General features: G+C 43.5%; 1 protein-coding gene across 2 annotated transcripts; it reads right to left on the bottom strand.

The window, feature by feature from the left end:
• Window positions 1-657: 657 nt before the first annotated feature.
• On the bottom strand, window positions 658-23,629 carry LOC5505324 (Down syndrome cell adhesion molecule-like protein 1). Of its 2 annotated transcripts, none has more exons than XM_048732643.1 (21): window positions 23,331-23,629; window positions 17,622-17,930; window positions 16,605-16,895; window positions 15,869-16,156; window positions 15,028-15,300; window positions 14,621-14,923; window positions 14,141-14,410; window positions 13,746-14,027; window positions 13,110-13,397; window positions 12,571-12,870; window positions 11,814-12,110; window positions 11,183-11,253; window positions 9,882-10,113; window positions 6,262-6,561; window positions 5,177-5,491; window positions 4,843-4,962; window positions 4,231-4,383; window positions 3,683-3,973; window positions 2,905-3,093; window positions 2,426-2,489; window positions 658-2,207 (listed from the first exon to the last, which is right to left on the bottom strand). In XM_048732643.1, the coding sequence occupies exons 1-21, from the start codon at window positions 23,392-23,394 to the stop codon at window positions 932-934; spliced, it is 5,976 nt and encodes a 1,991-aa protein (XP_048588600.1). In that variant the 5' UTR covers window positions 23,395-23,629; the 3' UTR covers window positions 658-931. The 2 variants fall into 2 exon arrangements, with proteins under 2 accessions (XP_048588600.1, XP_048588601.1); XM_048732644.1 differs by having other exon boundaries at window positions 12,571-12,867.

Here is a 23,629-nt window from a genome sequence, read left to right as displayed (position 1 = left end):
AACCATCCGGGCGAGATGCGTCCCGTTAACCATCCGGGCGAGATGCGTCCCGTTAACTATCCGGGCGAGATGCGTCCCGTTAACCATCCAGGCGAGATGCGTCCCGTTAACCATCCAGGCGAGATGCGTCCCGTTAACCATCCAGGCGAGATGCGTCCCGTTAACCATCCAGGCGAGATGCGTCCCGTTAACCATCCGGGCGAGATGCGTCCCGTTAACCATCCAGGCGAGATGCGTCCCGTTAACCATCCAGGCGAGATGCGTCCCGTTAACCATCCGGGCGAGATGCGTCCCGTTAACCATCCGGGCGAGATGCGTCCTGTTAACCATCCGGGCGAGATGCGTCCCGTTAACCATCCGGGCGAGATGCGTCCTGTTAACCATCCCGGCGAGATGTGTCCCGTTAACCATCCCGGCGAGATGTGTCCCGTTAACCATCCGGGCGAGATGCGTCCCGTTAACTATCCGGGCGAGATGCGTCCTGTTAACCATCCCGGCGAGATGTGTCCCGTTAACCATCCGGGCGAGATGCGTCCCGTTAACCCGTTGTACTTGTATTACATTCACAAACTGTTACAATCCCAAACCAGCAGCGCCTTGGAATAGGAATTCCTATACTGTCTGGCTTCCTGCCTGTTTAGTTTCATGTGTGATTTGGTCAATATGATCGCCCTTTGTGCGATATCCAAGAGCGACAATTGCTCAGTCTTGTTTCCATTGACTTGTCTCTTATGTTCTGTAAGACGTTGTTTTATTGTTCCACTCACATCCGAGTTCTATCATTACCCGGGCCATAATCCTCCGTACCCGGGCCATAATCCTGGGTACCCGATCTGTAGCAAGGCCATGCCATGCCAGACCACGCCTCTCTCTGTGACCGTGTTCGGACCATACCCCTGCCCGCGGGTCCATACTTGTGACGTCAGCAGGGCTATACTAGCGACCCTTTATGTTCTGCCTGAGTTTGTACTCTCACCACTCCGTCCACTAACCGACGACGCGGGTCCAACACGTAGATAAACGCGTCATCTCGACCACGCGATCGTGAGCGTGGGTTGTACGGGGGCTGGCGGATGGGAATCGGGGCGTGGCACATCTCCGCACAAACCGGGCGGGGGCTGGTGCAGAACTTACAGATGCCATCTTGTTCGCTGCTGTTCGTCGCCTCGGAGGAGATCGAAGTCGTCTCGAGAGTTGGGATACCGTAGAACTTCTCAAAATTGTGTCTCTTCCCATATTCCAGGGCAGACATGAGCTCGTCACGTGACGAGCTGTACTCGGAGGAGGTGGAGTCGTACGCGCGGGCGTCCCGCGGGTCGCGAGGGTCCCGCACAAGTAGCGCTTTGTTGTCTACCGGGTAAGTGTTGGACTCCTTGGATGAGGCTGAGTCTCTGCGGATCTCGTACGCGGTGATGAAGGCCTCGGGGTGAATGATCACTGGTTGCTTCATATGACCGAGTTTCTGCGACGCATTCGACCCTCGTCGGGACGCGGCACTCCGTCGGCCGATCTCGTACCTAGATCCGAACGCAGACTCGGGTACTCGGGATATCCCCGATGCAGGGGTCCGAGCGTGCACCGAGTGTGGCGTCTCTAGGGTCAGACCTCGGGTTTTGCTGTAATGGCTGCCAAAAAGCTTCCTGATGTCGGAGTTAGACTCTAGTCCCCTAGCAGCCAGACTGGTGGTGTCGAGCTCGGAGCCGCCATCAGCCGGGCCGCGCATGCCCAGTGTGTTGTTACCCGGCGTGGCGGTAACTGAGCGCACGCCTGCGGGCTGGAAGGGCAGCGGTTGTGCGTAGGAGTCGAACGAGGCGGATGCTGGGTATCTTCGCACACGCACACAATCGTAATCGTGGAGCATCGCCCGATGGTAGACCTGGCCACCGAAACTCACCTCAGACGAGGTGTCGCTTATGTTGTCATCGTGAGCCGCAGGGGGAGGGGGGAAGGCGCGTATGGGCGAGCCCGTCTGGTACGGTGGGGGAGGGGGCGGAAAGGGCTCCTCCATGATCGGTTCGTGGGCGATGTTATGGTGTAGCATGCCATTGGAGCGCGGCAGACTGAAGAGGGAGCCTCGGGTGGAGGCCATCTGCTCGATGGAGGAGGAGGAGTCTGCGAGGTGGCCGTCCGAGGAGGGGCTGCGGGAGGCACTATCGCCCCCCTCCCCATTACCTTCGTCACCCGTACCACCATCAATCGGGGTGCACCTTCAGTTAGAGCAATGGGAGATGGGTTAGTAAGTGGCAGGGAATATTTTGGGAGATGGGTTAGTAAGTGGCAGGGAATATTTGACTGATCAAACAGCCTTCACAATGTTGAGTGATATTATATTATCGCAAGGGATTTGTGACAAACAATTAGTATTTATGAACACAATGTAGAGTATTTTTTCGTCTCACTGGAATGGACGCCGTCATAGACTTACCTTCCTTCTTCGCTCCGCTGACCAGGGTTAGCAAGGATCGCTTTTTCCCACAAATCCCTCAAATCTGTAAAATATATATTCATGGAATAAGCAAACTACGGAGCTCTGCAACCATCCCCAGTCGGTACGCAGTTGGTTAAATATTTAGTTTGATTGGGCAAGAGAACAAAGCATTTATACGTCGACACAAAGAACAAGATAATAGGGACAAAAGAACTCCTTTGTAAAACGAAGATAATAGAGACAGGAACATCTACGTACTTACTTACCATCCCCGCAATTCATTAGTCATTACTATAAAGAAGCTGTCAAAACACCACTCTTTCGTGTGAGTATACGTCTTATTTTTTCCAATAATCGGCCATTCAAAGTTGTAAGCATAATAAAATACAGGATATTTAAGAACATCTTATGTTTCTCCTTTATTGTAACCGCAGCATAATACAAACAAGACTGTACCACTGTGTGGCGTCACAAACCTTTAGGCATTTTGATCGTGATGCGCTTGAGCCTGCAAGCTACCAGCAGTAGCACAACAATGACGATGAGCAGACTGACGGTGATTAGGGTGCCCATGATCGCGGGCTCATCATAGAAGCGCTTGCCTCCGCCCCCATCATCCGCGATCTCCTCGTCCGTGTCCACCTGCCTCACGCTTGATATGGTCCCTGAAAGGCGGAATACGGACCATAAGGGTGTTGTGAACTATTTATGTTACCTGTGATATGGTAACCTATGGTACCTATTGGTATTGCGTTGCTAGACGTCCTCGCGATCATCAAAAAAGATGAAAAGCGCGGGAGCAGTATCAAAGCGCGCGACGTTTCTAGTAATGTATAGAGTAAGGTATCTAGTTTCTAGTCCTAGTAAGGTATAGAGGAGTACACTGGAGCTAGTTCTTACTTAAACTCACCACGACAATTTGCATCTAGCTCATCAAATACGCAGCGAGAATCAAACATGATATTACACTGTGACTTGTGAAGATTACACATCAAGGAGCTATGATATGTTAGATGATAAAATTTTCACTGGGTAAATGGCTCCATAAAAAGGCAAATACAAATATAGCGAGTTACACCTAAAAAACATACTACAGCAACATCTGCGGTGGCAGGCTAAAGACAGTCCAGGAACACAACAGCTCTCCAATAAAAACTTAAGTAGGGAACCGAATGGTTCTTGAAAAGTCTTGATGATTCCGATATAAGTCTCATATTCACTTTAACATAATACTGTACTGTAACGCGGTCCCACCTTCAGCGGCAAACTGCACTTTGAGTATGCGCGCAGGCTGCCCAGTACCCACGGCGTTGATGGCGGACATGCGGAAGTAGTATGGCTTGGTGTGGTCGATATCGTGCAGTATGTAGTAGCGCAAGGTGTGACTTATATACACCCCTTTCCACGCCTCGCCCTTCGCCTTGTGCTCCAGGAGAAACATGGTGATAGGGCTGTACCCATCGAAGCCTGGGACCCACGAGATGTTCACCGCAGACGGGCGACCCACCCCTGTGAACGCGATGTCCTGGGGAGGGGAGGGTGGGACTGGAAGAGAAGGGATCACGTGTTTATTTCATATCAATTCTATCAAATCTTAATAATGATATTTCCTCGTTTCTTTTTTATTAAAACAAAAAGAAAAAAATTCTCACTATTTAATTATCTCTAAAATAACGTTCAATGATGCCTGCTTTTTTTTACCCCGAAAAGGTTGATGCTGTGTGAGGAAAACCAGGAGCTTTGGGGTATAAAATAAAGGAGGAAGATTTAAAAAAAGAAATCATAATAAATCTCATACTCACTCTGAACTCGAAGTCGTCTCATCACGGTCTGTTTACCAAGGGTGTTACTGGCCGTACACATATACTTTCCCGTGTCCTCTTTCTCCAAGTTCATGATCTTGAGGGAGCCGTTGTTGAAGTGAGTGTACTTGTTACGGTTCGTCAAGTCCTTGCCTGCGCCAGCAGACAGGCAATACCATGGGTCAGCGGTCACAAAATACCAAACATGGAAAGTGGAGCATGTTCTACTCCGCTGATTCGTAACCACGTTGTTTTGATTTTGTTCTCAATAAATCAATCGCTCATAATTCTTTTTTTAAACAATATAGCTATTCCTGGATTACTTCACATGTTTGGAATACAAGTTAGTTGTCTTTATTGTAGGATGGGTTGAATTTCGCAGTGATTGAAGTGGATTGCGCTCCGTGCTAAAATGAGCATCTAATTTGAATAAGTTATATAAAATCACGTCCTATTTCACGAGTTTAAACTTCATGGGGCTTCTTCACCTCCCCCCCTTACAGAAAGAATTAAGAAATTAAAAAATTAAGAACTTTAAAAGACGGAACGGCATTTGTTAAATCATTGGTTGCCCTGCTTGGGTTAGGGGTGTACGCATATTTTATGACGTACCTCTGCTGTACCAAAAGATCGTAGGCTGCGGTGATCCGTACGCCTCGCAGTTGAGAATGGCAAATGTCTTCCACTTGCTTAGAGTGTCCGGCAACGTGCGATCGAAAATGCTGGCCTTGACTGATAAACAAGAAAACGGATCATTAGACGAAGGGCTGCGTAGGGAAAGGGAGGAGTGGGTTCTATCTTATGGGTGGGATGGTGATTAGTCGGGTACAAAGGAAATAAAAAAATGAATAAATAATAACAATTTTCGCTAGATAATTATGGAAGATAAAGATAGATCCTAGAAATTTCCAGATCATTCCATATCTACCATTGATGCCAAACTTACTTCTCTCCATAGTCCGCTTACTGACCACTTCCGACGCGTTCCCAATCCCCACTGCTGTGATGGCGCGCACCCAGAAGTAGTAAAGGGTGTCTGATTCCATGTCAGTTAAGTACAGTGACGTCACATTACTATTGTTCGTCCTCAACATGTGCACAAACTCTGACGTGTCGTTGGCCAGCGGTCGGCTCACCACCTTGCTGTACAGGACCCTGTATTCCCGGATGATACCGTTGGGTTCCATCGGTGTGTCCCAGCGTACGCGAATCTTCCGGCTTGAGACTGGGATGGCGCGGACGTTACTAGGAGCGCCTGGGACTAAAAATCACAATGGGTAATTGGCCTTTACAAAATAATGGGTATCCTGAGGAATCTGACGATTATAGTCGTGTTTTAAATACTTGCAGGATTTTTCGCTTTTTCGCGCCAAATCATCGCATTTCAAGCCCTTTTATAACCAGTGAATCCAAGCTTTATAGTAAAACAAGCTAAAAGACGGCTGTAAACAAACTCTAACCTGGCAAATCCTTGAATTCACAATAGAATTATATAGGACCCCCATTATTTAGGAAAATGGCCCCAGCACCATACTGATGTGTTTAGATCCGTTGTGAACGGCTGTCGCAGAGTGGAGAATAGCGCTTATACCTTCGGAAATCCTCTCCTCAGTACATCCTTCCTTTCAATGAGAATCTATATCACAGGCACTTGCCTAATTGCATACTTTCTATATCTTATTTTACATTGCGATACACGCTTCCGCGGCCACTTTGACAGTTATATTAAGTAGGCCAAAGGGACATGCGAGAAACGTGTTATCTGTTTGGCATGAATGTCACTCTTAAAACTTTGTCCTGGTGGACGTGGGGCGCGCGTCGCATTATCACTCTAGCTGTCTGAGGTCATGAGCGGAACATAGCTTAGTTCAATGGCTGAGGGATATTAACCCATTTGAAGGCTCTAAGCAGCGCGATCCCAAAACCGAAAATCAATACCTCAAGGATAAAATGATTTAAAAAAAAAATTGCGAAGAATGTAGTATTAACGGAAGATATTTAAATATTGTAATATTGTTCACTGTAACTTACTGTCTTCGGCAGTCTTGATCTTCATCTCAGCGCTCGGGACGCCGTCGCCCACGCTCGTGAATGCCGACACGCTCACTCGGTAAGACGTGAACTTCCCGAGTTTGCGCAGTGTGACGTTAAGCCGCGAGCGGTCCACGGTGGTCTCGCCGGCGGATTGCGGGTCGGACACGCGGTAATACCTTATATGATAACCACGTAACACACCGTGGATTGAGTCGTAAGGGGGTCGCTTCCAGGTCACCAGGATGCTTTGCGAGCCTAGAACGGTGATGTCAACAAACTGGGGCGGCTGACTGGGGACTGCAGGGGTAAATGAGTAAAATAGCCATGATCAGCCGTGCTGACTTGTTACTGTTCAAACAATCTTGGGAGACAAACTTTGCGAAGAAATTACAAAATAGCAATTTAAAGGGGAGGTTCTGGTATAAAAAGAGAACCCCTTGCCTTAGTCACAATTCGAGAGAAAGACACGAAGCAGGGGAAGCTGGTTTTAATAAAAGCATAAATCTAGATTTATTGGATCCGATTCATAATAAAGTGGCGGATCCATGGCTGGCCCCATGGTTTAATAGAAACCATTAATAATATATGAATCCTTAAAGAGATCTGTATACATTTCTTCTTAAAATCCTTCAAAATGTTCGTGTTACTGATACAACTAGGCAACTTGTTCAGCTCTTTTATAGTATTAGTTTTAAAAGTAACCACCACTTCCCTTACACTTCGGACACAATCGTGTAGAATTACTATACCTAGTAGGCTTTGTGGAAACTTATTCTATTCAGAATACTAGCCAGATAGTGTGACATGACACATGACGGAAAAACCTGGAAAACGCGCAATTCCAGATAGAGAGAGGAAACACACTTTCTTTAGTCGCTATAGGTTCCTTTTATTACGGACTGATTTTTAAAACAACAATAACGTGAGGCCGAAGTGCACATAACCCAGATTTTGGCTTTTTAAGATATTTTTTCCTTGATCATCATTGGCCTGTGTATCTGCTCAGGGACGAAAAGCTCAAATTTCAATGACACTTTACAAAAAGTCGCATCAATTTAAAAAAAGTCGCACTTGATATTTTGTTTGCTATAAGTTACTAAGTACTCAGAGAAATTCTCCGCCTTATTCGATGTGAAATGGGCTTATTGGAAGCGTCGCGTCATGTTTTTCCGTCATGTCCCCTAGTTATACAACGACACTCGTAAATCGCGCGCCCTGATTGGTCAAGGGTCCATGTGTTATTAGAAGATATACGCACGCTTGGCGTCAGCATGCGCTCCCCAAAGAAAACTAGATTGTAACGTAAGAAAACATTTTCATTGTTATAAAAAACAAATAGATCTCACAACAGTCACGCTATTCGACTATGTCTTGGTGCGTACTTTTTTGTTCATGACACGCTGTGACGTCATCTTTGCATATATAATAGGCAGGCGCACGCAAAAATGAGACCTATTTGTCAACTAGAAGTGAATCAAGGGGAACATAGAGTTAGAAAATGAGACCTATTTGTTAACTAGAAGTGAATCAAGGGGAACATAGAGTTAGAAAATGAGACCTATTTGTTAACTACAAGTGAATCAAGGGGAACATAGAGTAGAAAATGAGACCAATTTGTCAACTAGAAGTGAATCAAGGGGAACATAGAGTAGAAAATGAGACCTATTTGTCAACTAGAAGTGAATCAAGGGGAACATATTGTAGAAAATGAGACCTATTTGTCAACTAGAAGTGAATCAAGGGGAACAAAGAGTTAGATAATGAGACCTATTTGTTAACTAGAAGGGGAACATGGAGTTAGAAAATGAGACCTATTTGTTAACTAGAAGTGAATCAAGGGGAACATAGAGTAGAAAATGAGATCTATTTGTCAACTAGAAGTGAATCAAGGGGAACATAGAGTAGAAAATGAGACCTATTTGTCAACTAGAAGTGAATCAAGGGGAACATAGAGTAGAAAATGAGATCTATTTGTCAACTAGAAGTGAATCAAGGGGAACAAAGAGTTAGATAATGAGACCTATTTGTTAACTAGAAGTGAATCAAGGGGAACATGGAGTTAGAAAATGAGACCTATTTGTTAACTAGAAGTGAATCAAGGGGAACATAGAGTAGAAAATGAGATCTATTTGTCAACTAGAAGTGAATCAAGGGGAACATAGAGTAGAAAATGAGACCTATTTGTCAACTAGAAGTGAATCAAGGGGAACATAGAGTAGAAAATGAGACCTTTTTGTCAACTAGAAGTGAATCAAGGGGAACATAGAGTAGAAAATGAGACCTATTTGTCAACTAGAAGTGAATCAAGGGGAACATAGAGTTAGAAAATGAGACCTATTTGTCAACTAGAAGTGAATCAAGGGGAACATGGAGTTAGAAAATGAGACCTGTTTGTTAACTAGAAGTGAATCAAGGGGAACATAGAGTAGAAAATGAGATCTATTTGTCAACTAGAAGTGAATCAAGGGGAACATAGAGTAGAAAATGAGACCTATTTGTCAACTAGAAGTGAATCAAGGGGAACATAGAGTAGAAAATGAGATCTATTTGTCAACTAGAAGTGAATCAAGGGGAACATAGAGTTAGAAAATGAGACCTATTTGTTAACTAGAAGTGAATCAAGGGGAACATAGGGTTAGAAAATGAGACCTATTTGTCAACTAGAAGTGAATCAAGGGGAACATAGGGTTAGAAAATGAGACCTATTGGTCAACTAGAAGTGAATCAAGGGGAACATAGGGTTAGAAAATGAGAAGTTCGCCATTCTCTATGTTACTTGTCGAGGCTTTTCATTTTGTGATGTATTTCATCAGTCACTGTTGGATATTCTCCTATCGTTTTATTTTACTGATATAGTTACCGTGAGTTAGCTAGTTAGCCTTTTTACAAATAGACTATAATAGAGAGAAGACGATGAGCCAATCATCCGCAGCCGACACTAGGGGAGGCGGCTTTTTGGTGCTTATCAATTAGTAGCCTTAATAGTCATTTTAATAACTTTCGGCTTCGCAAAAAAAAAAAAAAAAAAAATATTAAAAAATAAATAAAAAAAACGAGGATATTTTAATTAAAACAACTTTTTTTCCATTTTGTCTCGCAAGGAAGTGATATGATAATGCTTTTATATGTATGCTTCTCAAAATTAGGCATGTTGTATTCCGCCATTTCATAATTTTTAACAATATTTGACACTGTGTATTACACATTACAATTTATACACTGTATATTACACATATTATGCACTGTATATTACACTTATATCACAAATTATACATTGTATATTACGTCTCTGCCAGCCTGTCATGTCATTTAAGCAAAATACCAAGTTCGAAAAAGCATCTATTTCCAACGATTTGGGAAAGATATTGCGATATGTTTTGTTAAATTCGGTAAATGAAATATTCAACATATTTTAGGGCTTCAAGGAAATTTGTCTTCCCTTGCTTCGCCTTGCTATTCAGTATGGAATAAACTCACACCTTTATCATACACTACGCTACGCACGCAACTCGATACGCATGCAAAAATGGGATAAATTTGAATACCAAAGTGCATTTTGTACGTGCAAGCTTTGACTGTGTGAATGCGAGTTACTGGACTGTGTGAATGCGACTTACCGTCTTCTAACGTCTTGACTCTGCGTTTCCTTGTCCTTGTACTTGGTCCAGCCCGTGTGAACGCCTGGAGAACTACCGAATACTCGGTGAACTTCTTGAGCTTCTGGATGAGATAGCTCATCTTCTCGCCGCCATTTACTGTGACGTTGTAGAAGACCTTGGCTCTGTTTGGCTCGTTGTACGAGACGTAGTACCCACGAATGACACCATTGCAGTGCTCCGGTGGGGGAGGCTGGCCATCCGCATAAACAATATATGAGCACAACAACAACAGCAGGAACAGAAACAACAACAATTGAAACAACAACAACAACAACAACAACAACAGGAACAACAACAGGAACAACAACAACGACAACAGAGACAACAACAACGACAACAGGAACAACAACAACAACAACAACAGAGACAACAACAACAACAACAGAGACAACAACAACGACAATAGGAACAACAACAACGACAACAACAGGAGCAACAACGACAACAACAACAACAGGAACAAAAACAACAACAACAGCAGGAACAGAAACAAAAACAATAGAAACAACAACAACAGGAACAACAACAACAACAACAGAGACAACAACAACAACGACAACAGGAACAACAACAACAGCAGAAACAGAAACAACAACAATTGAAACAACAACAACAACAATAGAGACAACAACAACGACAATAGGAACAACAACAACGACAACAACAGGAGCAACAACGACAACAACAACAACAGGAACAAAAACAACAACAACAACATCAGGGACAACTACAACAGGGACAAAAACAACAACGACAACAGAAACAACAACGACAACAACAACAACAGGAACAAAAAAACAACAACAACATCAGGGACAACTACAACAGGGACAAAAACAACAACAACAACAAAAACAACAACAACAGAAACAACAACGACAAGAACATAGGTCTGCAACCACTTCATTAGCAGCAAAAACAAAAAACAAAAAAACAAAAAACAACAAACAAAAAACAACAAACAAAATAAGAACAAACAACAAACAAAATAAGAACAAACAACAAACAAAAAACAAAATAAGAACAAACAACAAACAAAAATAGAACAAACAACCAACAAAATAAGAACAAACAACAAACAAAAAACAAAATAAGAACAAACAAAAAACAACAAACAACAAACAAAATAAGAACACTGCATAAAAAAAGACGGCGCCCCTCGAACCCAATAATTAAAAGATGATGAAAAACAAACCCGCAGAATGTAACATGGTAACCCATGCAAAGAGTTAATGACACCATATCCCATGGTTCCTCACCTCCCACGTGACTAGCACCTCTGTTGACGACACTGCCGTGATGTTTAGTACTTTTGGGGGTAGGGACGGGGCTGCATGACAAATATAAACATTCATCATCAGCAACCAGCTCCAAAGATGTCGAAAACTGACTTGAGCTAACGTTGAGTTCTTTGATTCAAAGATGTCTATAAATTACGGGCGAAAACTGACTTGAGCTAACGTGGAGTTCTTTGATTCAAAGATGTCTATAAATTACGGGCGAAAACTGACTTGAGCTAACGTTGAGTTCTTTGATTCTAAGATGTCTATAAATTACGGGCGAAAACTGACTTGAGCTAACGTTGAGTTCTTTGATTCTATGTTTGACTCATTTCTACTTGGGTATTTCGAGTTTCCCGCCAACTCATTTCTACTTGGGTATTTCGAGTTTCCCGCTAACTCATTCCTACTTGGGTATTTCGAGTTTCCCGCTAACTCATTTCTACTTGGGTATTTCAAGTTTCCCGCTAACTCATTTCTGCTTGGGTATTTCGAGTTTCCCGCTAACTCATTCCTACTTGGGTATTACGAGTTAAACTCGAACTTCGAACAGTTTCCGGTTTCCCTTGAAGATGTAAGTAAACAGTGTTCTAGTGTATGTTACACTCACCGTCTTCCTTGGTTAGGACCCGGATGGAGCCGCCTGGCTGACTGGTACCGATCGCGTTCCTGGCATACACCCGCACATGGTAGGTGGTAGCAGGCTTGAGTCCAGTCAGCCTGTAGAAGGTGCTGCTTCCAAGGACTTCCTGCTTGCTGCTCATTAGCCAGTCATTCCTGGCCAGCTTGAACTGGATAATAAACTGGTGCACGAGCGCGTTACCGTCAAACCCAGGAGTCCAGGACAACACGAGTGACTTCGAGCTGATGTCGCTCACCCTTGGCACAGACGGATTGGAGGGACTTTCTATGGACGCAAGAGGTGCATTTTATTAATGATGTGATGTTCATAAAGTATGAGATGACTTTTCCTAGCATGCCGATTACCACGCATTTTCCTTCAAATTTCTTTAACAAAGTAACTTTTTATAAGGCTGCTTTGCAGTTTCCTTTTCTGGAAATTGCTGGTTTCCTATACACATTCACCTGGTACATAAGCCTTGAACTCGCCCACCGCCACCCCTCGGAAGGGTTGCTGGCTTCGTATCATACATATCTTTAGACGCCCTACTGAAAGAGCTAAGTGTCCCCGACCCCCGTTATTTTTAGCTGAGCAAAGTGCCCCACGCACGCGACAGAAATTTTGAATGTCTTCTCGTCCTGTCCGAACTGATTGCCAACTATGCATCAATACTTACCCTGGACAGTAATCTTAAATGTCTTCTCGTCCCGTCCGAACTGATTGCCAACTATGCATCAATACTCACCTTGGACAGTAATCTTGAATGTCTTCTCGTCCCGTCCGAACTGATTGCCAACTCTGCATGAATACTCCTTAGTGTCCCAAAGCCTCAGGTCGGACACGTGCAGTGTGCCGTTCACCAGGTGGGCGTTGTCTTTGGTGTACCGCATAATCTGGACCCGCGACGAGTCCACCATCTGTTTGCTGCCGTTAAACCAGCTGAGCATGATGGGTAGGTTGCCTATGGCGACGCACGAAAACGCCATCTCACCAAAAACCTCCACTGACCGGTCTGACGGTGGGCTCACAATAACGGCTGGCACTGCTGGACGAAAAAGAAAATGAGTTGGCAAAAAGAACGAGTTGATGGTCAACGAGTTGGAGAAAACGAGTTTGGGAACGATTTGGTGGTTGACTCGTTCGAGAAATGGTCGTTACGGAATTTCTGTCTGACCTGTCAGTTGTCATGACTACGTAAGATGCACTACTAGGTTGACCTGTCAGTTGTCATGACTACGTAAGGTGCATGACAAGGCTGTCTTGTCGGTTGTCATGGCTACGTACCGTGCACTACTAGGCTGACTTGTCTGCTGACCGGTGTCCCCACCACGCCGTTGTAAGCGTGACAGGAGTAACGCCCTTCGTCACGCTTGCTTGCGTTACGGATAACTAGCGTCCCGTTCAGCAGCTGTTGAAATCGAGGGTTGTCTCCCAGCGGAACGAACGAGCTGCCCTGTAGCTTACTCCATTCGACCCGGGCGGGTGGGTACCCTGTGGTCTGGCATGACAGCTGTGCAGTGTATTCCCGCAATACCTGCTGGTCTCGCGGCTCAGTTACGAACTTTGAGGGAACTAAAAGAGATGGTGTCACATTAGCAAAGCCTTACCCTAGAGCTGCGGGAACCCTGTGTTCCCGTGGTTTTATATGCGACGTTTGAAGAGTTCCCAGTCCCACAGCCCTGTCATGAGCCTTGATACTTATAAAGATGTTGTTATAATTGATGTCAACCCTGGATCTGTGGGTGGCTTGTGGTCAGCCATGATCATGATTGGTGGAGAGATGTTACAAGTCGTAGCTATGGAGTTGGATTTTTTGGCGCGAGTCATGTAAGGCATGCATCATAATCACTAAATCCTGCTTTGTTTCGACGAGTTCGTTTCTTGACCCAAGAATTCTCAAAGGATTACCCAGGGACCTACCGTAGACGATGAGCTGGGCCGAGTGGCGCGCGATGCCGGCCCGATTACCCACAATGCACGTGTAGACGCCCTGGTGTCGCTGCATCACCTGCGGGATGCTCAATGAACTAATAAACTGTGACGTCATGATCTCTAGGTCCCCAGGGATTGAGTACAGCGGTTTACCGTCCCTCAACCACGTGATGTTACACGGCATGTCGCCTTCCGCCACCACGCATGTGTAGTGTTCCCGCTGACCCTCGTCAACGGGGGCCCACATGAATGGCGTGATCCGAGGAGAGACTGGAAGAGGATAAGTGTCAGATGAAAAAAAATTCCCTAACATTCTGCGGGTCTGAAGGTTGTGAGGGGGGGATGGAGGAGTAATTAAACTGTTCAGTGAACAAATCACTTACCAACAATACTGACAGTCATGGTAACAGAGTCTCGTTCGCCCGCGGTGTTGACCGCGGTACATGTGTATTTGCCGCTGTCGCTCTTCTGTATATTACCGATGAGAAGTGTGCCGTTATCTATCGACTGCCGGCGATCATACGGGATAGTCTGTCCCGACCGTGACCAAGTGATCACGGGGGGCGGGAAGCCTTTGGCTCGGCAAGGAAGACTTATGGTGTCGCCTTGGACTCCGGTGACCGAGCTACGGAAACTTGTGATGTTCGGTGGCCCTAGAATGTAATGAGGTTCATCGTCATCTTTATCATCATCACCATCAATATCATCATTAAACATCATCACCATTATTGTCATGTATCCTTTTCTCCATTTCATCATAATCATCTTAAATCATCTTAATAATCATCAATCCACCCCCTTAGTCACTGTAGTCTCCACTATACACAATTCTCTTTTCTTATAACGGAAATGACGTCACTCACCTCTGACGTAGACTTTAATGACCTGCTCCGCTGACCCTGCGGCATTGCTGGCGACGCACTTGTACTCGCCACTGTCTGCCATGGAAACCGCTGTCCTACTGAGCTTGCTGAGCCTGCTGGAGCGCTTGGTCCCAGGCATCGCGGTAATGATGTAATCGTGCCCTCCGGTCAGCGGTATGTCGTCATGGTACCACTGGACGTCACGTGGGTAAGGAATGGCAGATACCTCGCACGTGATCTGTAGCGGAGTCCCCGGATATAAGATGATGTCGGGCGTCCCAGGGTTGAAGGTTGGAACGCTAACTGAAGATAACATACAGAGAAGAGAAATATAAGAACGGAGATGATACGCGAATGGGAATGCGTGAATGAATTTCTGGGTATTCACCAGTCGCGCTCGTACTTACAGCCCGCGTAGAACTCGGCACTACTCTGCACTAGCTCCCTCCCGTTATCCGCTACGCACTGGTACACACCATTGTCTTGACCATATACGGTAGCGATGACGAGATCATTATCCCGGATGCTGATACGACCCTTGGGCTGACCCAGTGATTGGGCGTTCTGGTACCACGTGATCTTGGGCTCAGGCTCCCCGGTCACATCGCATTCCATGTTCTTCCGTGGGAAGCCGACTTGAGCTGCCTGTGGTTTTGGACGCTCTTTGAAGGTTATAGGAACTAGAAAGTATTCACAGGAACGTGATCGGGATAAGGTCTACGTCAGCTAACCCTTTAGCTCTGACTAATTCCTGACGCATCCTGTTTGCAATCAATGGTAATGGCAGCCCTTATAGCAGCCACTTATTTCGGGGATCTTTGATATTATGTAAAAATAAGCAGTATTTCGATAATGACAATAATGACCACAGTGGTAGTGGTAATGATGGTAATTTGGGTGACATGGATATGACGATGAAGATGCTGGTGCTAATGATGGTGTTCAGTGTTTCTATAGCACACAAATACAGTTTGTTTGCAATGATCAAAAGCGCTTAACATGCGAAGAATTCACTCTCCTGATAGTTACAAATAATGCATTTCCGTTCCGATCTAAAAAAAAAAAACGAGAGATTCGCAGCTCCCAATGTTTAGGGCCAGGCTTTCACACCTCACACATCTAAGTTGATTTGAGCCCAGGTCATCTGTCTTTGGAAGGGAAGGGAAACCCTCTGCTACCATTTTCCTTACTTTGTAAAGTCATGCAGTATAGGTATTTTTTTATTTATTTGTTTGTTGGTTTACTGACCTATCACCTCGAGGTAGATAGCCATGTGGACTGAGCCCACGTTGTTGACTGCTTGACAAGTGTAATTCGCCTCGTCCGACGCCATCGTGCTCTCAATCATCAAACTGCCACCCGCGATCACAGACATCCGTCCGCCCATGGTCAGCGACTTACCGCTCTTAAGCCACCGGAAATACGGCGTAGGCGATCCTGCAGCTGTGCACTGTAGTACAGCGGTTTCTCCGGCGATCAGCGTCAAATTATGGACCAATGACGTCATTCGAGGGGCGAACGGACTTGATGAGGGTACTAAAAATAAAAAGGAAATAAGGTTTTTTTAAGGTGATTGTTATGCTGGCATAACTGACATATCTCAGCAACTCTCAGTCAATCTCAGTCAATGGTTTATAAACACCCCTTGCAACTGACATAAGGGACTTCCGGCACACATAATAACATACACTATAGAAAATACACATTTGACAACATTGTTCAGTCCATCCGTACGTCGTAGGGACGGATTCATGGAATGCTTGTCAGCTTATACTTATGGTGATTTGATTCTGTGCGTCTCACAGAAAACGATTGTTTCCAGGAACAGCCTCAATGCTCAACTAGTAACGTCTCCTTTTCAAGCATTGTTTATTTTGTTATTAAAAGGTGGAAGAGGCTAAATCAATATTTGGTCGAGATCGACTGGATCGACTACTGTAATCCAGCCATTTATCTCGTGGCAGACAAAAATCCGCTGACCTACCGACAACAAGCTTGGCCGGATTGCTGGCGTGTGTCTCTCCTGTCAGGGTATTGACCGCTGTCCAGTGGTACATGCTGTTTTCGTCCTCAGCGTGTGCGTTGGTTATGACAAGATCCCCAGAGGGCATGATGGTATAGCGGCCACCAAGCGGGACCACGTGACGATCGTAGTACCAGGCCTTCACGGCAGTGTACGACTGAGCGTAGTCTGGGACGACTGTTTTGATGACTGCACTGTTCCCTAGAGTCACCTTGCTGTCCATGGCGTAAACACGAAAAGGACGAACCACGACTGCAAGTTCATGGAAAATAACAATAAAAATAAATAAACAATGGATTAATGGTGCTAATCACACCTACTTACAGGGAAATAAAGAATTACAAGGAGACGCATCAAACCATCTGTTCTGAAAGGTGTCATTCAACTTCCTTCAAGATGGCACATATGGAAGTCTTCTGCAACAATTTTCTTGTTATTTTTGCTGCTAAACGGTGTCTATGTTAAGCGATTTCATGCAAACTTGCAGAGACTCTTGCCTTTATTCGTCTGAAATGAAAGTCATTTCGAATAGGCCTCAGGAACCCTAGTTCTTCAGTGCAGCATGTATCTACTCGTGCGCGACCCGGTCACCAATATTAGACCATTTAGACGAAGGACGATAAAGGTTTGATGTACGACGTGGCGGCAATAAGGATGAAAGTCAAGAGGGGGGCTGGGGCGGGCTGGCGGAGCATTGGTTTGTTTTGTCTGGACCTCTTACCACTAACATCTGTGTTTGGTTCCCGGCTATAATGGTCGCCCTAATGCTTGCTAACGTACAGAAATCGCGCGCGTATATAATTTAAGCTGTCTAAAGCTTATATGTACGAAATTTGGCTTCTGTAAAACCATTGTCAATAAGAACACCACATTTCAAAGGCTATTAGAGACGCTGCCGCCATAGCTTATACAGAGCAAACGGCTCATTGGCTGCTTAAACTGCCATCCGGTACAGAGGATAGGTAATGATTCACAAACCTGCGCGAAGTTTAGCTGCCCGGCTGATCAACGCGCCAAATCTGTTCTTCGCCAAACACTGATAATCCACGCGATGAATACTAGGGTCCAGTCTCTCGGCAGAAAATGGCGGGAAAACCAGTGAACCATTCGCCATAACGTAACGCAAACCTGTCACGTTGGTCACGGCAGTATCCGTGCGAGCAAGGCGCCATGTCACGCTAGCCGGTGGGTTTGCTGCCACGTGACACGTTAATACAGCCCACTGAGTGTGCGCAAATGTGGTGTCCGCTGGCTCATCTGCAAACCGTAGTATCCAGGGCTTGGACTCTGGAGTAATAAGGTGAACAGTTAGCATACGGGTCTGGTGTAATAAGGTGAACAGTTAGCATACGGGTACTGGTGTGATAAGGGGAACAGTTAGCATACGGGTACTGGTGTGATAAGGGGAACAGTTAGCATACGGGTACCGGTGTGATAAGGGGAACAGTTAGCATACGGGTACTGGTGTAATAAGGGGAACAGTTAGCATACGGGTAATGATGGTGTAATAAGGGGAACAGTTAGCATACGGGTACTGGTGTGATAAGGGGAACAGTTAGCATACGGGTACTGGTGTGATAAGGGGAACAGTTAGCATACGGGTACTGGTGTAATAAGGGGAACAGTTAGCATACGGGTACTGGTGTGATAAGGGGAACAGTTAGCATACGGGTACTGGTGTGATAAGGGGAACAGTTAGCATACGGGTAATGGTGTAATAAGGGGAACAGTTAGCATACGGGTAATGGTGTAATAAGGGGAACAGTTAGCATACGGGTACGGGTGTGATAAGGGGAACAGTTAGCATACGGGTACTGGTGTAATAAGGGGAACAGTTAGCATATGGGTATTCTAAAACAGATATATTACAGGGTTCCCACAATCTTAGACTTTTAAAATTACAGGATTTTAATGACCATTTCAAGGACTTTAAAAATGTATTAATAGATATATCTTTGGTTTGTAGGAAAAAAACACGTGAACCACCGTTTCATCTCTACAAGCCTGTTTCGTGGTTGCCCACTCATCAGGAGATTTATTAAGAATATATTACTACCATCACTTATATACTATCTATTTACAAAATTTACATAAAAATAGGGCGCGAAATTTGAATGGCTGTTATGATGAAATTGAATAGTTCAGCTGTTGCATAACAAGACTTTGTTCCTGTGGCGGCACGAAGACACTAGCTCGTTACGCTTGTTTAAAGTTGATAGCTTGGGTTGGTGAATAATGATCAGTTTTTCTTTGAGGCAGAGATTACATCTTTTGCTAGAGCTGTTGTAGGCGGAGTGAGATGACAGGATTTTCCATGAAATAAAGGGTACACACATACTAATATATAGATATATAGATATATATTCATGAAAGTACAAACAAAGTAATAACACATCTCAACCCAAACATGATTCAAAATGACCATGATTTTTAATGACTTTGTGTCTTTTTATTCAATTTCTATGACTTTCCAGGATTTTCAGGTCCCTTGGAAACCTTGTATGTAGCAAACAGTATTTTAGAGTAAGCCCTCTTTATTCTATACGTATGTGTGCACAGACGTATGGTAATCGTGAGACACACCACCCATGCCCACAGCTGGTCATGCTCGAGGATCCAGCGTACTACGGGCGCTCCCAAAGGTCAATATGGCGCACGCACGAAAATCACCTTGAAACTCTAGAAACGAGATTTGTTCTAATACTCAGGTGCTTTTGGGTGTCTTTAAGAAAATAATTTATGATAATAAATGTAAGAAGTTAATAAATGCAGACAGTAGTGCAAGTGACAGCATACTCAATGACCTTTGATGGAGAAATGAAGGATCTAGCCCTTCTTGGCCCCCTCCCCCTCCAGGGTGGGTAGCAAAATAGTAATACCAAATACCCATAGTGCTTGTCGGTCGTAGAGCTGTTATTTGCGTTTTTAGTGTATTTTAGTGCATAAAATTAAACGTTATGTGTGACCTATAAACCTTTTTCGGCCATATATTTCTTTCCTTTTTTATGGGGCTACTAATTGGCGTTCCTGTGTTGTATAAAAACGGCCAGTAGGATAACGTAATGAGTGTAACTGCACCTATAGGCCTTCTCTGTTGGCCATATTATACTGGTATCTTTTGCCTTTTGCCACATTTCCCTCTTATTATCGTACGGAGAGAAGCGTTCCCCGCCCTGTTCCTTCGTCTCGCATGCAATATACAACACTGACAGGACGCGTACACAAATACACACCCGATATCGATTGCAAGCGCTCAATACTTTTTAACATATCATGGGTATCAGTTGCGCTTCTTGGCGGGTTAGTGTTGCAAGCGGGGGCGGATATTCCCAGTATTAATTGCTGTTTCGCCTCAAAGGAATAATAAAAGAATCAGCGTGAAACTAAGAGTTTTTATCTACATCGTCAAGTTGGTCTAATCCGCGAGAATGTACTCGCACGCAATATCCAGCTCTTCCGAGATTTACATCATCGCGCCTAAACTCAACTCTCTTTACCCTTAGCTATTATCATTTTCTCCAACTGATAGACCACCGAGGAAGCTATAGTTAGATTCTCGCCCGATTTCGCTCAGGGCTATGGTGTTGTTTTATTGTTTAATTGGATTAAATCATTCGCAGAATGAGCGGGGTTTTTTGCCTAAGGGTTTGAAAACGCGATTTATAAAAAGAGACAACTCGCAATAGATGCATTCGATCTTTCACTCCGCAAAACACGGAGATTTTTATAAGTAAACTGATTAAAAGCACCTAGGAATCATATCTTGTGTAATCGCACTCTTTTTATTTGGATTTCGGTAAAGCCTTTTAGCAGCAAAATACCAAATCATTTAGCGATTAGGTGTAATATCGAAGTGCTCTATAAATGTATCTACCACACCTTAGCATCGATGTGAAAAACGCTTCTAGCTGACTGTTCTTTCTTGTAGAACTTTAGAACTTTTGAATTACAGTGCTGTAGCTATCCATTTCTTTCAGGCTTTTTCTCAACCGTTTTCACATTGGGCAAAAAAGGCTTAGAAACATTGAGATTTGCCCAAGTAATAACCTTAACAACGCAAAAAGACACATCTAAACAATTAGAAAACCCCCAAGTCAAGTAAGGTCCAAATATACTAGAAGGAATTATCCACCAGTAGTGTATACAATGACTATTTCTTAGAGTATGCGAAGAATGTAAGGTATTTTAATACAAGCGCGTTCGTAACGCGTTGACCAGACATTAAAACAAACTGACGCAACTACCTGTTTTAAGCAATTCTTTCAAAAAATTACATTCCTGAGTGGAAAATTATTCCCGAAAATAACGAACACGTTTTGATGGAAGAGCTAGAAAACTCCAATCTGCGACCCAATCATGTACTTATTATTAATAATACTGTCAAAGTAAAAAAATATGGACAAATAGAAAGTCAGAGTTGCTTTGTTTGGACCTATTTAGTAGAAGAAATTACTATGCGCGTGTAGTAGCTATCGTCAACGGAAAAATTTGGTACCACAACGTAAAAAGATGAAAAAAATAAAAACACCAAATGGGTGTTGTAGATTATCTCTTAAAGATATAATTTGCTTTGATGTGAACGTGTTTTATGGAAGTAGAATTATAGTTTCGAAATGGGAAGGAATAATAAGACTGAGTTTTGTTTTCATTCTTGGCTCATGAGTCACCTGAAATATTTAAAAATAACATGTCGCACTTTGGCGCCAAAATTTCTTGTAAATCTCAGAGTGAGTTCAAGCAATCTTAAAGTGCATCAACCCCCACTCGCGTGGAACTTTTAACACTGTTTTTCAATTAGGATTGTTTATTTGTCTTAAAAGATCTTTTTATTTTTTACAAAAGTCTTTCTGGGATACGAGTGAGTACTATTTCTCGTATTTAAAAGTGAAATCAGATGTTGGTTGCGGTTTTAGAATTCATTGACGCTCAGAGAGCGGGGAAAAGTTCGGTTTTTACGCGCGACAGATGTTAACAGCTGAGGTTGATATCTCTACATCCAAACCTTAGTCGCAGAGATAAGCTCATAAAACTTTTACATATCTTAACTTTAATGGCTTTTTGCAAGAGGGAAATGAACTAGAATTGGCTGCTCGCTTATCTCCATCCAGAGCGAATTACTTTACCAGATTAATTGACGAATTTTAACCAAAGAAAACTAAAAACATATTTCTATTTTCTCCAGCGAAAACAATGCGAGAAACCGCGCGAGTATGAAAATTTAACCCCAAAGTGGAGAATTCTGTTGAAATTATTATTATTTGATGACTGCAAAATCTGCATAGAGATGCCAAAAGTAAAATTTGCTCAATTGATAACTATATTGAAAGGATTTCCCCAAAGATTGTAAAGTTTTGTAGTTTTGGAAAGTTTTTATTTGTTAAATGATGGGTTTCTTTCGCACGCAAAGGCAAAGCGGCTCTCTTTCAATGCTATCATTGATCTCACCGGGCTAGGCATGTTGAGAGCTAAAAACTCCATATTCAGGCGCGAAGTGATCGCAAATTGTGATTTGACTCAGCACTAAAACATCATTCAAAAATAAATGACTCTGAGTCGCTGAAATAACTTGGTAACAAAGCTCTTCGCATAACAGTATTACGTCGTGCGCGAATGTTTTACACGAATGCCGCGTATCGCATAAATGCGCGAAAAGGTTTATTGAGATTAGCTCAAAACCACAAAACTTGATGAATAGAAAAATGGCAAGGGAAAATTAGTTCCAACCTCTCGATAAATTCACTTTCCGCTTCTTAACGAAAGATGCGAAAACCATGGGAACGGTTAAGACGAGGAATTATTTTTTTTGTTTTGCTAACTTGTCATGTCTGAAATGTGTAATACGGTAGCTAATGAATGCTGTGGACTGTGTTCATCTCATGTAGACTTGTCGCACAACTATTTCTCTATTCTCATTTTGGATTATTCGTCTTGTTTGGCCAAATAAGAGCTCCCATAAACCACAAGCTAGATTATCCTCAAAGTAGCGAAACAGAGGATAAAACATAACTTTCATGGAAGTGTTTTCTTTTGTTTGTACGCTCTTTCATTTAAAATAACAGAATGAAAACCCGCTGTCCTAGGACGAAATCTCAACACAAAACAAGAAAAACATTAGCAGATTTACGCGGACCGAAAGGAACAGTTTTCCTTTAATTATCGTAATACTCTAAGGGACATGTTTTGGCGCCTTTTTGCTCGTTTACTTTTGTTTTTACACCTTGTCTAGCGAACAGTTTACTGATAATTATGATTGTGATTTCTACTCCTTGTTCACTTGTGGAATACAATGCCCTCCCTCGAGATGGAATGAGGGATGTTTCGCCCTACCCTTTTAACAAATTAGTTGATTGAATTGCGAAGCCATTTAACAATAAGTTTATGAGCGATTGTCTGGCCTGCTACACAAAACAACTTTTTTGCACTTGTCAACCCTATTTCAAGGGCTAAGTTTAAATCTTTGAGTACACATACACGCAAGTTGAGGATGCATTATTTTTGGAAATTCTTCCGGGTATAAATTTTATTCTCCCACTGGTGGCTAGAGGGGGTATGATCGTGGTTTCTCTATTTCTAGATGAGTATAAATTTAAAGACATTGTAATTAAATTGACAAAAATTTTTATTCTAGATTTTGGCCCGTCTACTCGCAATTTTTATACAAAAGCCATAAATGCAAATAGGACTAACCTGTAAAGTTGATATGCCATAGGAGAACCGATGTGAAGAACGCAACCAATCCAGTAGCTTTCATATTGGGCTGATATTCCGAATAAACTTTCTCAATAATAACAAAATTCGAAACTCGTGTATTTTATGCCACGAGATCATGGCAAAGCTAGTGGCGCCATCCAATAAAAAGCGCACGCTGGGGCGAAAATCAGGTCAAATCCTCGGTGCCACACTGCAGCCAAAGGCAATGATAGTGATCAGGTTTGAAAAAACATCCAAATTCCGTTTAAACAGGTGGGAAGTGTTTCGAGGCGACC

This window comes from Nematostella vectensis, chromosome 9 (assembly GCF_932526225.1).
Source record: "Nematostella vectensis chromosome 9, jaNemVect1.1, whole genome shotgun sequence".
In the NCBI taxonomy this organism is placed as follows: Eukaryota; Metazoa; Cnidaria; class Anthozoa; order Actiniaria; family Edwardsiidae; genus Nematostella; species Nematostella vectensis.
Note: the sequence above shows the minus strand (reverse complement) of the source record. Positions and strands in the feature narration are given on the sequence as shown.